Source organism: Leuciscus leuciscus, assembly GCF_965113295.1.
Source record: "Leuciscus leuciscus genome assembly, chromosome: 20".
Classification (NCBI taxonomy): domain Eukaryota; kingdom Metazoa; phylum Chordata; class Actinopteri; order Cypriniformes; family Leuciscidae; genus Leuciscus; species Leuciscus leuciscus.
This window is the reverse complement of record NC_138744.1, coordinates 20,924,919-20,941,479: the sequence shown is the minus strand read 5'-3', so window position 1 is coordinate 20,941,479 and position 16,561 is coordinate 20,924,919. Positions and strand designations below refer to the sequence as shown.

The 16,561-nt window shown below is 39.0% G+C and overlaps 1 protein-coding gene across 6 annotated transcripts in view; it reads left to right on the top strand.

Annotated features, from left to right (window-relative positions):
* fhod3b (formin homology 2 domain containing 3b) overlaps nt 1-16,561 on the top strand; it is a 177,347-nt gene that overhangs the window by 149,764 nt on the left and 11,022 nt on the right. For all 6 annotated transcript variants that reach the window (XM_082149959.1, XM_082149960.1, XM_082149961.1 and 3 more), the window contains 6 exons: nt 2,247-2,437; nt 5,512-5,991; nt 6,861-7,771; nt 13,118-13,276; nt 14,416-14,598; nt 16,113-16,232. In XM_082149959.1, the coding sequence (XP_082006085.1) occupies nt 2,247-2,437; nt 5,512-5,991; nt 6,861-7,771; nt 13,118-13,276; nt 14,416-14,598; nt 16,113-16,232 (2,044 nt within the window). The remainder of the gene's footprint in view (nt 1-2,246; nt 2,438-5,511; nt 5,992-6,860; nt 7,772-13,117; nt 13,277-14,415; nt 14,599-16,112; nt 16,233-16,561) is intronic.

The following is a 16,561-nucleotide window of genomic DNA, read 5'->3' as shown; positions in this document are numbered from 1 at the left end:
AGAAATAGAAAATAACATTTGATCAATGCTTCCTTGCTGAATAAAAATATACATTTGTACCTAATAATAATGTAGAACAATAAAATATCATAACATCATATCATAAAATAAAATAACAGTCTCCAGTTATGCAATAAAAGGAAAAATAAAATCTGTTACATTGTGGCTAAAAAGTCCATACAAAAAATTATTTTGAAGATTCATGATAATAATATACATTAGTGTTGTTGTGATATTGTTGCAGTGTCTTGTTGCTAGTGTAAAACATTCCTTATATCTCTGACACTGTAATAAAGTTCAGAAAATCTTCATGCCAAAAATCCTTCTGCCTTCTTTGTAATGAATTATATCAGTGTCTTATCAAAGATGAGCATTCCAATCATATTGGGTAAATTACTGCAGTCCAATGTAAATATATCATAAAGCCTTGAGCCCTATTTAATATCAATTATCAGTGCAAAGATAGTAATACACCTTGAAAACATTTATTAGAACGAGCAGCAGATGGGAAGTGAGTCGGCACGTGCTGCAGGTGAAATATGGCATCAGGGCCCCTGAACGGCTGCTGTAGATTAAGACCTTTAAAGACGGCAGCACAAGGTGTGTAATTGACTTTAGACATGGGCATTTTCCATTTACAGTAAATGTTAAAAACATTCATCCTGGCAAGTGGAATGACTCAATGTCTTTGCATTTATTTTAGATCTTATCGAAAGTCAAGGTCTTTTCAAACCTTTTTTTGTGAACCTTAGAGTATTGTATAACTATGTGATGGAATTAAAGGATTCAGGTGATAGAAAGGAAATGTTATATAGTTATGAAACATCTGGTTCTTGTTTTTGGTAATATTGTATATTAGTGCTGGTGCATATTTTTTGGGTTGATAAGACAGGAGGGGAGCAGACAGCATCTGTGTTGACACCTGTTAAGGGAGAGTTATAGGCAGCATAGTGGGAGGATTTAGTGAGTTTGGAAATCTCGAAAATCTTGAAAAGTTTATTTATGCACAAAGTGAGAATCTGTATCCTCTTGCATGCTGGAGGCTATGAAATTTGTTTAAAGGTACAATCTGTAATCTTTTCGCCGCAAAAGGTCGCATTTTCAAAACAATAATAAAGGCGAAGCTTGATGAAGGCGAGTGGAACGATGGGAGATGTCGTTTTCACCATCCAGAGATGTATGAAATTCACGAATCATATAAATTATATATCAGCTAATAAATTCGTTTTTGTATTACCTATACGTTTGTCACCGTAATGAATTAGCTGCAAGGAACGTGAAATATAATGCTATATTAGCCTGTTACCTGATATGTGACTATTTGTCGAATGATTTGGTGGGTAAATTCTGCGCAGTTTTACACGTCTAAATCAATCGTACTAAAAGTACATTTGAACAAACCCACAGTATTTGCAGGTAATGGTGAAATTTTTTTACAAAAATCTTACATATTGTACCTTTAAGACAATTATTTATCAGTCCACATGCTGTTTCAGACTTTCACCCCTCAGAATAGCAAACATTGTGACTTTTATTAAAAGCAATTTCCCCTTGAGCAAATATGACAGACATAGTTCAGTTGCCACTAACAGGGTTTGAACCAACAACATTTCTGCTACAAACCAATATCTTTAACCACAATGCCAAATCACCTCACATAAAGAGTTAAGATGGTTCCCTGTTACTGCAACAGGAGATTGATCTGTCAATGACAAATAAGATGGTTCATGATAAAGAAAAGGAAAAATCCATCAAAATTCTAGTTTAAAACATGCATGCCATGTTATTAGAAATGTAATCTATGAATAACATACATACAATTACAAGTGCATGCATCTTAATCACTATTTAAAAAAAAAGTTTTTAGAAATATATTTCATTGTAAAAGGATTAATTTATCCATGATATAATTTCCTGATTTGTCGTCTTTTTTTTCCCTTCTTTTTTTTTTTTTTTTTTTTTTTTTGCATGTTACTGAATGTTGGTTGCACCATAATTTAAGCAGTAAAGCTGTTTTGTTCAACTACTTTTGTAAAAAAGAATAGATATCAGGATAAAATATATAAAATATATAAAATATATATAATCTATAAAATTCATAGATTAAAACTATAGTCATCATAGAAGAGGTGTATTCAAGTCATTAAATTTTGCTTTTCAAATAAATAAAAAAATAGCATTGTGTCTTTGACCCTGATGCAGAATGTTTTTAGTGACTTTCATTGTGTTTTATATGCTGTGTACAGATATAAGCAAATAGAACGGCTTGCAGCAGAGGAAAATGAAAGGGAACGTCCGAGGTCGACAACACGGGGGCGAACCGAAATCACGCTCAGCCTAAGTTCACGATCCTCCAGCAGCTCATTGTCTCGTTCTGCTACCCCTTTGACTGTAGAGGCTCAGGAGGATAGATGCTCCATCCAACATCCAGCACAAGGTGAGATTCCTCCATATGTACAGTAATACAGTGTTCCATTTCTGGAAAAAACTCTGGTCCTAGTTTTTCCTCCAAAGTGTGGAATCGAGCCGTTACCACACAAATGTTTTGTAATGAAAACAATGTAAAGCCACTGGGGCAGTCAGCGATTGGGAAAAATTTAATTTATTTGAGGTTTATTGACCTCAAATATGAACCAAAATTTCTGAAATTGGGTCAGTGGTCAGTCAGTCTTTTATTTGCAGCCACATCTGAATCAGAGAGGCTGGAGTTGGTATGAATGGGCTGAACGACTGGAGCCTGGTCAATCACTCAGTCTCACTTTGGAGTTTCCGATTAGCTTGAGACAAATTCAGTTGAAATTTATCATCACATTTTAATCTTAGTTTTAGTTTTTCTATAAGCATTCCCATTCATCTCAATGGCAGGTCTTAGTAATAAAGGAATTCAGTAAGTATGCAGTTTGAACTATGAAAAGGGAACAATGTAAGTCCTTTTCATACTTTTAAAGTAATATTTCACCCAAAAAAAGAAAATTCTGTCATGATTTAGTAACTCTCATGTTGTTCCAAACCTGTTTTCCAAAACAATATTGCCTTTCACTGTATGGACCACCAAAACACTGTAGTTAAGGGTCCAAATCTCACTATTTAATCTCACACTTATTATCATGCATATTACTAGGATATTGGCTGTTTAGTACTTATAAAGCATATATAGTATTAATGACTTATTCTGCATGACCGTATTCTATATCCCATAATCCTACCCAATACCTAAATTTCACAACTACCTTACTAACTATTAATAAACTGGAATTAGGAGTTTGAGGCAAAAGTCGTAGTTAATAGTTAGTTATAATTAGAATTGGATCCTAAACTAAAGTGTGACCAAAATGTTTACTATAATTGAACAAAATACATGCAATATGACTGCAAATTAAAATGTGTTTAATTAAATTATAAAATAGAAATGTAAATGTAGTTATTTGCCATGAATATTTGGAGTGGTGTAACCTAGTGGTTAAAGTCCCTGTGAACCGGAAGTTGCAAACGACTTTTCTCCAGTGTTGTGACGTATTTCCAAGTGAAACGGAATATTGAATAGAGGGCAGGGTTTTACTTTAACGCTCCTCCTCTCCATCTATCGCTCATAGCAGACTAACGGTTTGAAGGGAGTGGTTAAGTGTTTTCAACCCAAGCCGTCAAACTGACGTCATCAGAGAAGGAACGCCGTTCCAGACTGGAAGTAACTTTTCAGATTTTGATTAAAAATGACCACGACAAACTGTTTTTTTCTGTGTATTAACTTGCACAGATTAATTGTTCACCACAAGACTAGTAGTATGCGCTAACAAAGTAAATAGGGTCATGATTTCATGTCGACTTTAAAGACATGTGTTTGTAACTAATAGGTTAGTTTAAACCATGCAGGACCTGCCTTAACTGTAGATTTCTCTAGGAGAAGCAACAAAAAATATCTGTAACAGTGTGGCGGTATGACAGAATATTTACTGGAATAACAGGGTGATATTTAATTATATTACAAAAGCAGAAAGAAAGTAAGACATCCATCAGCCGTGACATGATAATTGAGTGGGGTGGCTTGAGGTTGTCCTTTCAGTGAGACTCTTGTTGCATGACATTCATGTGGTTTTTGAAGGCCAGAGCATTGGTCACACACTGGTCAGTGAGTAAAAGCATGACCAGCCCTGTGTAAAAGGATAGCAGTGTGGATCAGACTGTGGTTTCAGAGGTCTGAGCTCCTCCCATTTTGAGACTCTGGTTCCTTCCTTCAAAACAAGAAAGGACAGGGTAGATGAACTGGGAAAATAAGACTAAAATACTTAAGAATAAGATTTTTTTGCAGCATATTTTTGGAGATTTCAACAGTAATCACCAAATCACAAGTATATTTCCATAATTAAAGTGTAATACATTTTATGATATGATATTCATAATATACAGTATTTCCTTAATGGCATTTAGAGTTAACAGCTCTGTCATTCAGCTTTCATATTTTGCCTGTGTATCCAAACAAAACCTTTGATGGGAACGTTGTGAGGAATTTTGTTTTGTTATTCCCCATGCTCCTGCAGGATCACATTTCCTGTATTTATTTGCTTTTCCAAATGTGGAGGAGTAAATGCTGTAATGTAATGTGGGTTACCGTAACACAGACTGAAAGGGATGAGTGCATTGTACTCATGCAAAGTTTTTGTCCGAATTTTTTGTCTTAATTTCCAGTAAAAATATCTAAACATCTTTAAAACAATATTCATTTAACTGAGAAGCAGGGGGTGGGGGTGTTGCTGTGAATTACTTTTAAAGAATGTTGGTATTTTTACTCTAAAACAAGACAGAAATGCAGAATGCTGAATCATACACTTAACCAGTTTTTTTTTTAACAGTGATTCAAAACACTAGAGACTTAAAAATAGACCAAGTAACTACCAATATTGTGTCTAAATTTTATTATACTCATTATTAACTTTGTGTTTATGGAATTGTTTTATATTAATAACAAATGGTTGCTGTCAATTGTGATATGGATCTGTAAAGACCTGCCTGGAACTACTTTAGCCATGTGTTTCCCTGAAAATAATTGCACACCTTAGAACGTTTGTCAACCAATCAGATTCAAGTATTCAACAGCCCTGTAGTGTATACAGTATATATATATATATATATATATTCTTATATATAATATTCTTCCTCACCAAAAATATTGATGAAATATATATTTTTTTTTGTCCAATCATATGCTCTCCCATCAGAATGTTCCTCCCACTAATACCACTCCATTTGAATACCAAGAAGTTCTTTAAATCAGGAAATTGTTATTATCACTTGTTAGGCCTTTGGTATCATGACGTATCATTACGCTTTGGGTGTACAGTAGTACATATGACAGCGCTATATAAATGCCTCATTCATTCATTCATTCATGACAGTTCAGTGTTTTCATTGCATGGAAGATTCATCATCAGAAGTTTATTTTGTTTCATCATTAGTTCCGTCAAAGTCGGGCCTCTTATCTGGAATGGGTGTTAAGCCAATCTTTTTTTTTCTCAGGAACTGAGTCCAAGACAAGCCATCCTGTGCAGCCAGCAGTTGTGCAGCCTTCCTGTGAGCCTCTCTCTGCCTCAGTGTCTGCGCCGGTGTCGCCTTCCAAACCAGAGGAGGAACCGAGCCCCGTGGATCCATCAGACATCACCCTCTCTATGTCTCAAACAAACTCTGAGATAGAGGAGAAAGCAGAGGATGCTGAGGCAGAAGTGTGTGAGGAAATGGTGGTGAGTGGAATGGAATATGAAAAGAAAGAAGAACCAGAGGGACACTTTGAGGAAGAAACTAATGGACTGGGTACAGAGGAGTGTGAGAGAGAGCAGATGTTAGACAGAGATGTATCAAACGTCATCCTGAGTGAGAAGGAGAGGCAGAATGAGGAGCTGAATGAGAAAGATAACTGCTCTGCCTCAAGCATCTCCTCAGCCAGCAGCACTCTGGAGAGAGAAGAACGAGAGGAGAAACACGTCAGCGACAGTGACGCAGGTGAGAACAACACACACACAAATCAAAAACTGGGCAACACAGAGGGTCTTACATTCGCCACAGGGTCCAAAATGAACATTATTCATTATTTATTTTACTACCATAAACTATATAGAAACTATATAACAATATAGGTATCCCTGATAAACCTCTGATGGTAACATTTTTTATAAAAGTTGGAAGATATTTTCTTTAGTAGACTCTTTGCATTTTTTATTTGAAGCATTTATTACTTGCGTCAGCGATAGTCAGACAGTTACTAGAATTTGATTTAAAAGATTAATTATGTTGCAGTTCATAGTAAAGTTACCAGCCAACTGGCGTTTTATTCTCATTGGATTGCCAAGCACCAAATGATATAAAATAAAAATAAAATAAAGTATTTCATGATTTAAAAAAAAATAAAAATAATATTGCTAGTTTCATTGTCAGCAAAACATATTTACAGTAGATGTTGTTCCCAGTTCAAGGTTATTTTCCTACTTTACTTGTCATTTGCTGATAAAATAACATCTAAAATCAAATAAATTTAAAATTAATTAATTTTACATTTTTGTAAACAGCAGTTTCATGGTCAGCAAGAAATATTTATGGCTTATATTTCCCAATTTTCCCAGTTTACCCACCATTGGCAGATAAAGTAAAAGAATAACATTCAATAAAAAATAAAATAAAATAAAATAAACTGTGGACCCTGACTGCAAATTTTTCAAAGTGAGCACTTTTTTTTCAGCTGGGAAAATTCATTCCAGCATTTCTGTTTGCCCCTTCTCAGTGCCAGACTACAACATAAAAATAGACATGTTTTATAGAGATGCATTCTGAAAATCGTACATATTGGTGAAACTAGCTCTCAATTTGACTCTTAGGCCAGTGGACAGACTGTATGAATACAGCGGACATCAACGATCAGTGCAACAATGTGCTTAACAGCAAACGCTTCATGCTGGACATGCTTTATGCCCAAAACAAAAAGGGAGAGGAAAATGAGAAAGAAAAGGAGAATGAGAATGAGAATGAGAAAGGGTGTTCAGATCAGGACTCCTCTGTGACTAGCCTTGCTAGTCGCATTTCAACTCTGGAGGCGCGTCGGCAGGCATGCGAGGATAACATGAAGAAACTGGAAGTGGAGCATCTCGATAACCAGGGTAACGTGAGGGCTGTGGCTGAGAAATTTGGAGATTTGGTGAAAGGACTGGTATTGCCTCATGAGATGGAGCATTCTGGAAAGGAAAAGCAGCAAGCACAGGAAAAGCCTCTGCCGGCTCCTTCACCAACACCCCCCAAAAAGGAGTCAGACCACATATGGGACCAGCTGATGGCCATGCCACGTGAGCTTCGAATCAAAGAGCTGGACTTCACAGACTTGGGAGAGGAGGATGATGTGGACATTTTGGATGTCAGTAACGTGATCGGGACGAGTGACCTCACGCCACCTCCTCCTCCTCCCTGCCTTCCACCACCACCACCTTTATTTGGATGCCCTCCACCTCCCCCTATCTCTGGCATGATGATGCCCCCTCCACCACCCTTTTTGGCTTCTATACCTCCCCCACATCTTGGATCTCCTCAGCTTAGTCGAGGAGAACCACCGCTCTTCCAGAAAAAGAAGAAGACCATTCGGCTGTTTTGGAATGAGGTGAGACCTATAGACTGGCAGTACAACAACCACAAGAGATGCAGGGAGTCTCTGTGGTCCAAACTGGATCCGGTCAAACTGGACACGTCCAAGTTGGAAAACCTCTTTGAGACGAAATCCAAGGAGCTGCCAGTTACAAAGGTAAAATGACCCACTTTTCGATGTCTCTTCCAAATATTAATCATCAGGTTGTTTTTGTTTTGTTTTTTGCTTAAATCTTCAAGATTATTGGTTTACTTAATATTACATTAATTATTTCCTCATCAGTGTGATTACAATTAGTGGTGCTTATGGTCTTCACTTGGGGATGATAAAATCGGTTAAATAATCTCTTAAATCTAAAAAACGTTATCTGAATGTGGAACCAGTTACCTCTATAGACCAGGGTAAGGGTGCAGCAGCCATTCAGATGGTCTTACCTAAAATGAGACATAAAGTTCACTCTAGGATCTTAGTAACTACTAGTTAGTTTACAAGAAAATCTGTACTTAATTCCAGTTTATCCGGTTATGGTTGATGTTTCAAACTTGCTTTGCCTCATACAACGATCAGTGGTTATATATTACATTTCCATAATATGAATTTCGGTGCAGGATTGCAGGTTTTCATAATTTTACTAGTTATTTACAAGTTCCGTGCTTGTAATACAGTCCATTCAGTATAGAAATGAGGATTGACCTTGTGGGCAGCGCTCCGATATATAGCACAACAGCACTTCGGGCGATCCGAGTTCAAGTCCCGGCTTGTGGTCTTTTCCCGATCCCTCTCTCCTCTTCTATCGCTTCCTGTCTGTCCTTGACTGTTCTATCCAATAAAGGCAAAAATGCCCAAAAATATAACTTTTATGACAAAATAAAATCAAAAACACTGCATAGAGTTAAACTGTCAATTAATTCTGAATAACAGTTATTTATGTCATCATAATTTACCATGCCTTAACTAAATACAAATTATTGAAGTGCATCATCAGTGATCAAACTAGCAGCTTGTCAGTTGGACAGTCACCACCACCAAATTTGATGTAGAAGTTCTTGCTCTTTAATACTTTAAGTTCCCTTTCATTCGCTCATGTTCAATGTATTCAACATGTACTCGTCCCCTTGCCAGTTGTTTTCTCCCTGAAACACAGAGACACTGGCATACAGCTGACTCCGGGGCCTATGCAAAATGAGCCTCCCCAGTGAGCCTTCTTGCACATCAGTCCCTTCCTTCGAGTGCTACATAGCCAGTTGGGTCTTCAGGTCAACTGGGGAAGAGTTAACTCGTCCACGGACTGAGGGTCTCTTTTCCGGTTTGGAAGTGGACTTGGTCTACACGTTCCTCAGCAGGAACGTGTCCGGTCGGTCCTTCATAGAAGTGAGAAAGGGTCCCACTGAAACTTTCAGAGCTCCTGGGGCATATGGTAGACGCAGCCGCATATAACCGGCTTCCTCCATATGAAGACCGCTTCAGCACTGGCTTAATGGCCGAGTCCCGAGGTGGCCGTGGCAGAGCGGCACACTCTGTGTGTTAACAACACCCGGCCTGCCACCAAACTCTCAGCCGTGTTCAGACCTTTTGATTCTTTAGGTCAAACGCTCCCAGAACAAGTGCCTGCTAAACACCAGCTGAGGGGCCACGTGTAACGGGCATGCAGTAACGGGGATCGAACCTCCCATTGCATTGGCATCCATTGCCTCGAGTTGTTAGCAGTTCCCTTGCTTGATGCCGCTGCTCAGCAAGCCTGCACTGCTCAGTACAGCGACTGTTGCTCATACGCTTCCCTCGCATGTCATAACTCTCCCGCCATCTCCTCCTATGGAGTCAGAAGCTTCTGAGGTCGCTTCTTCCACTTTAAGTTCCGGCCTGATCAATCGTGCCGCCCAGGAGGCCTCACGTCAGCCTGTAGCCGAGGAGAGTGGAGACTTCATTCCCAGGTGGTCCAGCTGTTCTGGGATCATTTTGGGGCCGCACAGTTACATCTGTTGCCTCTCCGAACTCGTCCCCTTGCCAGTTGTTTTCTCCCTGAAACACAGAGACACTGGCATACAGCTGACTCCGGGGCCTATGCAAAATGAGCCTCCCCAGTGAGCCTTCTTGCACATCACTGTGCTAAGTCAGGAAGGAGAAGGAGTAGGTTTTCTTAGTTGCCCCTTAATTGCCCAACTGAACCTCGTTCCCTCTTGCGCCCCCTCTATACCTTATTTGGACTTATCTCTGGTGCTACTGCACTCGGAGACCTCCCCTTGAGTCACTGCGGCAGTTAAAAATCCTAAAAAATAAATAAAAAACAGTTCTCCTGTTTGCTTGCCTCAATCAAGAAGGTAGGGGACCTGCATACATTTTCGGTCAACGAATCGTGCCTGGAATTCGGGCCGGCCAACTCTCACAATATCTGAGACCCCGGCCTGGATACGTGCCCAAGATTCCTACCTCTCTCTTAAGACGGGACCAGGTGGTGAGCCTGCAAGCGCTGCCCCGGAGGAGGCAGATCCAGCCCTGGCTTTTCTCTGTTCCTTCCGCCTTGCGGTTATACAGCACAGAATGCAAAGCCTCAGGACCTCATCCAGCTCTTGTCTTTTATGGAAACCAGCAGAAGGGAAGGCTGTTTCATGCAGAGGTTGACCCACTGCATATTGGTTGCCATCATCTTGGTGTGGTTTCCCAAGGTGCACCATGTCCACCTGGGTAGTGAGCTCCTCCAAAGAGAGATTGTAGCTCCTTCCTGGGCATTGACACAGAGTGCCTCGCTGACAGATATTTTAGAGCTGCGGGCTGGGCAACACCAGCACATTCGCTAGGAAAATAGCCTATGTGTCGAGCCGGTTGCTTTCCGTGGGCTCCGTTCACATGAAGCCAGCTTCACTGTTAGTCCGGTCGAACATTAGCGACTGAACGTCTCAGTTACGCATGTAACTCTCGTTCCCTGAAGGAGGGAACGGAGACGTAGTCCCGTCGCCACTATTGCTGGACCACCATTGACCCTAGGCTCCGCTCGGCTCCTCAGTGAAAAACAACTGGTGCGTGCATCCACTTCCGTATTTATACCCGCGCTGCGGGGTGGAGCGTGTGATGCAATTCACGCACGGCAATGTGCATTGGCTTGTTTTAACAATACTCGAAGATGACAGACTCCATAAGCATGATCCCAATCAGTCGACACGTCGACTACGTCTCCGTTCCCTCCTTCAGGGAACGAGGGTTACATACATAACTGAGACGTTACTCAGACTAAATGGCCTAGAAATTTACTATATTTAATACTTCCCATAATGTCAACTATTTCTACATTCGAATGTTCAATCAACCTTTAAAGGGGTCATGACATCATTTATTTTATTTTATATTTGACATGATGTATAACTCTTCGTCTATGTCTTACTCTGGAGGCAGGCATATGCAAATGTATTTTCTCGTGTGACGTCACATGTCCGGCAATATTAAAACAAGCTGTTTTTGGAGCTTGATTGTATAAAAGCTTTGTTTATAATGAGGATGACATATAAAGCTATGAAACTTGCAGGATGTTTTAATGATACAAATACCTATTATATGTCAAACGATCAAGGCAAATTTGATTTATAATGCCATGACCCCTTTGTTGTCTGAGAGAAAAGTTTGTCTGAGAGAATGTAAGTGGAATTTTTTTATAGTGCTGGCAAACAGCAGCCTATATTGTGGTAGCAAATTGTGCCCACGCAACAAAAAATATTTTTTTTATTGCTCTACTTTTACCTGGCTTTTGTCAGCACACATGAACACAAGCCATATCTGCTAAGAAGTTACTTTGATCTTTTCTGGGCCTTTCTTCTGTAACACATGGTATGAATTCTGACACCTTCAGTTGCCCATGTGCGGCCTGCACAACTTCTTCTTACAACATGATCGCACGTGTTCAGAAGAGAGCTGTAGAATGTTGGTCAGAATGCTAATAGGTTGGTTGATTCCCTGTATTACCTAGAAGCTTCATCAAAGTGCTTTCTAGGATCCATGAAATCTGCTGTCACTCAGAACAAACTCAAGTCACAAGTCAGAGCTTATAACTGAAACATTCTCAACCTAATCAATACAGCCTGTTACGGGGATCTCGGAGTTTGTGTGTGCTGTACTCTAAAATATGAACCACACCGTCATTCCAAGTTGTACAACAGAGTTCATTGTATTCTTTTTCATGTCCTGAGTTAAATCCCTGATTAAATAGAATGAACACCATCACAGGTTTTAAGTGTTGGAGATGAATTGGTGTTCTTAAGATGAAGATATATCATATTATTTGGCTTGTTCGCTCTTAGATGGTGTTTCAGAAATGTGGCCTGCATTGGGGTTTCCTCTCCTCTCTGCTCTGAGCAACCTTTTCCAGCTGTTTTTCATTTTCGCCCCCACCCCCCCCTCGTTTGGCAGCAGACACCAGCACCATCATGGCTCTGCTCCTCCAGAAATATTCTCCATCAAAGTCCCAAAATAGCCCTCAGGTGTTTGCGTGCCTTTTCTGCAAGTAAACATTAAACATATCCCGTGTTTTGTGTTCATATCTCAGGAAGCTATTTTTAAGGTAATTATCCACATTAAAGAAATGCCTTTCTTATTGAGTTCAGTGGCCAGCGTGAGAGTAAGAACAGGCTGACGGAGCCTTATTTCGTATTTGGTGTGGGGAATAGATGTGTATCTGTATGGTAAGCTATGCAATGGGACGAAGCAGCCTATAGTTGTGGGAACTAGAAACATTTCTTATCATACATTTTCTGCTTCTTTTAATATTTTTGTGGAAACCATGATACTTTTTTTCAGGATTCTTTGATGAATATAAAATACCATATATTTGAAAAAGATTTTTTGTAACAATGTGAAAGGCACTTTTTTTTGTTATCACTTTTGATTAATTTAATACACCCTTGCTGAATAGAGAGGTTTTAAATTCTTAAAAAAAAGAAAGAAAAAGAAAATCTTACTGTCCCTAAACTTTGGTTTAGAGTTAGGCCTATACAATAAGCCTATAAATTAATAAAAATATATTTAAATATGTATTGTTAGCGATATATGTTCCACAGTATCGTTTGCAGCACAACCAACAATTTTGTTCACAAGCGAATGTAATAGTTTTATTGAATTATTAATTATTAATTAAGTGTTTATACATAAAATCTAGACATTTGTTTATATGGCGTTTCTATTACTCTCATTTCCACCACAAAATGTTATCCTTCAAAAAACGTATACAAGAGATCTGATGTAAATGACTTGTGTTGGTTAAAAAAAGAATCAGAACATGTTCCTGTCATGCATGAATGAGTGAGAGTATAAAAAGTGTGTTTTAAAAATCCACAGGGCCAGAAAAAAAATTTGCATAGTCATAGAAACACTCTGTTGCTTTAAAAAATAGCTTTTCGGCAGAATACAGTTATATGTTGTCTACTGATGCTAACCTGCCATCCTTGAACCCTTTAACCCATCACAGTATGGTCACTGTGAATAGCTTTGATGATTAATTTGTTATATATCTGATTTCAGAAAACGGCAGCAGATGGGAAGCGTCAGGAGATAATCGTCCTGGATTCCAAGAGAAGTAACGCCATCAACATTGGCCTGACGGTCCTGCCGCCTCCTCGCACCATCAAAACAGCGATCCTCAACTTCGACGAGTATGCCTTGAGCAAAGAAGGCATAGAGGTAATACTGCACTGGTTTAAAATTACATTCCGTTTCGCAAATTATGACAAATCAGCCGCAAGTAATAAAGCAAATTCGACATGATGAAATTATTAAGAAAAGCTACAATAAAACTTAATACATACGTTTAAGTTAGTACGATGCATGGTTACACTTTAATCCTGAGAATGCCAGACAGGTTACCATGCAGAAAACACATCTGTGCTTAATACTAACCTTGTTTTGAGTCCACGTGAGTCACATATTCCTTGAACCCCTCTACAGTTCGCTCTCGCTCTCTCTTTCTCTTTCTCTCTCTCGTTACATCAATCATTCAGGCATTTATGATCATCCCCAGACTGCTACATGAAAGCATATTTTTACCAAAATACATGGCTCTCTACAACTGTGTTCAACAAGACAGAGACATACTGACTGTAGCCGAGTTGGCACACAAAAAGCATGGAGTCAAAGCTTGTGTCCAAAATAACTCAACCTCTCTGCCCTGAGAGCATATACATTTACTTTGGGTTTCCACAAAACCAATAGATTTTACCCTTAAAACTGTTAAGCAAGTTGGTTTGGCCGGCGAGTCGAAATATTATGTGGATTTTCTGCAAAACTGAAGCATTTTTGGCATCGGGCATATAATTCATCTCAAAGATTAAAGGTTAGCAAAATGCTTCATTTAGGCTGTTACAACCCATGATACAGATCTGAGGTAAATGTCTCAATATCAACATGTGAATAATGGAGCTCCCATTTTCTCATAAAATCTGTAATTTTTTATCTTTCGTCATGGGAAAAATGGATTAGAGTTTTTCTGTCCACCCTTTTTATGTCTCTACAGAGAGCATTATATTCTCACTGACAACCACAGTTTATGTTTCTCAAGATTTTATCAGATATTTTGTTTTGGTCAGGAGAAATTACCTTTTTTATTCAGTTATGCAACAGAAGGAGGCTGCCCCTAGCAAATGAAATAGTCATCATTTTCTAAATTTTTACGTAATGCCGTGTCTTTCCAGGTGTTGTTATTCATCAACGCTCAGATGATTGATTGAGGGAATGCCTTTGTAGGGGTGAGCCGGAGCCCCCATATACATTGGCTTCTGACAGTGATACTAACACTCCCCACTGGTTCTCGTGCTCTTTCATAGAAAATCCTGACAATGATTCCAACGGAGGAGGAGACACAGAAGATTCAGGAGGCCCAGCTGGCGAACCCCGACACTCCGCTGGGCAGTGCAGAGCAGTTCCTCCTCATTCTGTCCTCCATCAGTGAGCTGTCCGCCCGCTTGCAACTTTGGGCCTTCAAGATGGACTATGATGCTTTAGAAAAGGTCAGCCTCATATTTTATTACCCCTTTATACAAATGAAATGACATTATGGTGGTTTGGGAACTGTTGCTTTTGACCTCTCCTCTAAGAGGTTCTTAAAGGGATAGTTCACCCAAAAATGATTTTTTTTTTATACATTTTTTTTTACTCACCCTCATGTCGTTCCAAACCTGCAAGACTTTTGCTCATCATCGAAACACAAATTCATTTTTTTTTTATGAATTCTGAGAGATTTCTGTCCTTTCACTGACAGTCCATGCAAACTACCACTTTGATGCTTCAAACCGTTCATAAAGAGATTGTAAAACGAATCCAGTACTGTGCAAAGTTTAGTCCGATGTTTCTGAAGGGACGCAATCGCTTTATATGATGAACAGATTGAATTTAGGCTTTTATTCACATATATAAAGTGACCGTGTCTCTTCAGGAAATTTGGACTAAACCCTTAATTCATATGGATTAGTTTTACAATGTCTTTATGAACTTTTTGAAGAGTCAAAGTGGTAGTTGCGTATACTGTCAATGGAGGCACACTCCTTATGTGATTATAATGAGTTTTTGGCAATATTGTGAATAAACTTTACCTCATGTAAACACAATACTCTGATCAAACTAATGCGATTAAGCTCATAATCGTAGTAACCATCATTACGGTAAACTATGTGGCGTACGCTGATTTTAATCTCAATAAACAGACATGTAAACACCTTAATCACATTATTACTGCTCTGACCAAAGTGTGGATATGCTTGGACGTACACGTATACCTTGTTTACACAACTTCATGAATGAACTCCATGACATTATTCTGAAGTTTGTCCTCCACTCCAAATTGCTAAACTCTGTCAATGGTGCCGAATAATTTCCAATACTTCCATAGAAATGTGTTTTACATTTGATGAAAGTAGATTAAAACAGTGGCTAGTAACACACCTACTGTTTGTGAGTTCATTATTTGTGCTGTGGGGTATGCGAATAATGGCGGTAAAAATAACCACACTTCTTAAGTCAGGTCAAGTCACCTTTATTTATATAGCGCTTTTTACAATTCAGATTGTTTCAAAGCAGCTTTACAGTGATAACAGGAAAAGAATGCAACAAAGTTTGTTTCGGCTGTACAGCAGATCCAGAACAAAATAGTGTCATTGTCCAGCTTAAGTAAGTTCAGTGTTGATTAATTTCCGTTGTAAAAATAGTAATTAATTAATTAAATGTATCTATACAGCAGCTCTGTAGAAAACAGTGATGTCCGTCCTTAGCATAATCAGAATATTGAAAATTGCATGTAAACGGGTATGAAGAGGTTACTTACTCTGATTTTTAGAAATAATCGTAGGACATTTTGAGTTTCTCTTTTGTGTTATGAACAATTTTGGTACTGTGTTGGGACTGCACTAGAAATTGAGTTTTAAATGTAGATCCTGAAGCAATCTAGATCCTGAAGAAAAACCACCACTCTACAGAATTCTTCCCCAGAGGTTATTTATTTCAAACCCATTCTGTTTCTCGTTCTCAGGAAGTAGCAGAACCACTACAGGACCTAAAGGAGGGCATGGACCAATTAGAAAAGAATAAGACGCTGCGCTACATCCTTTCAACTCTGCTAGCTATTGGCAACTTTCTCAACGGGACCAATGTGAGTGCCAGCAAAGTCTACATCTCTCCTTTCAAGCCCTAATCTCTCCATCTCTCTTTCTTTCTGTCTGTCTGCCGTATTCGCTTAGATCTTAATAATGTTAAAAAGTCTGAAGGAGATAAACCTGATAAGGTGGTGAGTTTGGCATGAAATCTCTTTTGTTACCGTAAACCATTGAGCATGGGCAGCAGAACAAAGCAAGCGAAAGTCATGTCACGTCCGTTGGGATTTCTCCATTCCCAGCTCTGTCGTGCCTTGCAGACTTGCAGACAGGGTTGAGATTCTGTTAATCATATGTTAATGAAGCATTGGTCAGAATCATCTTGGGA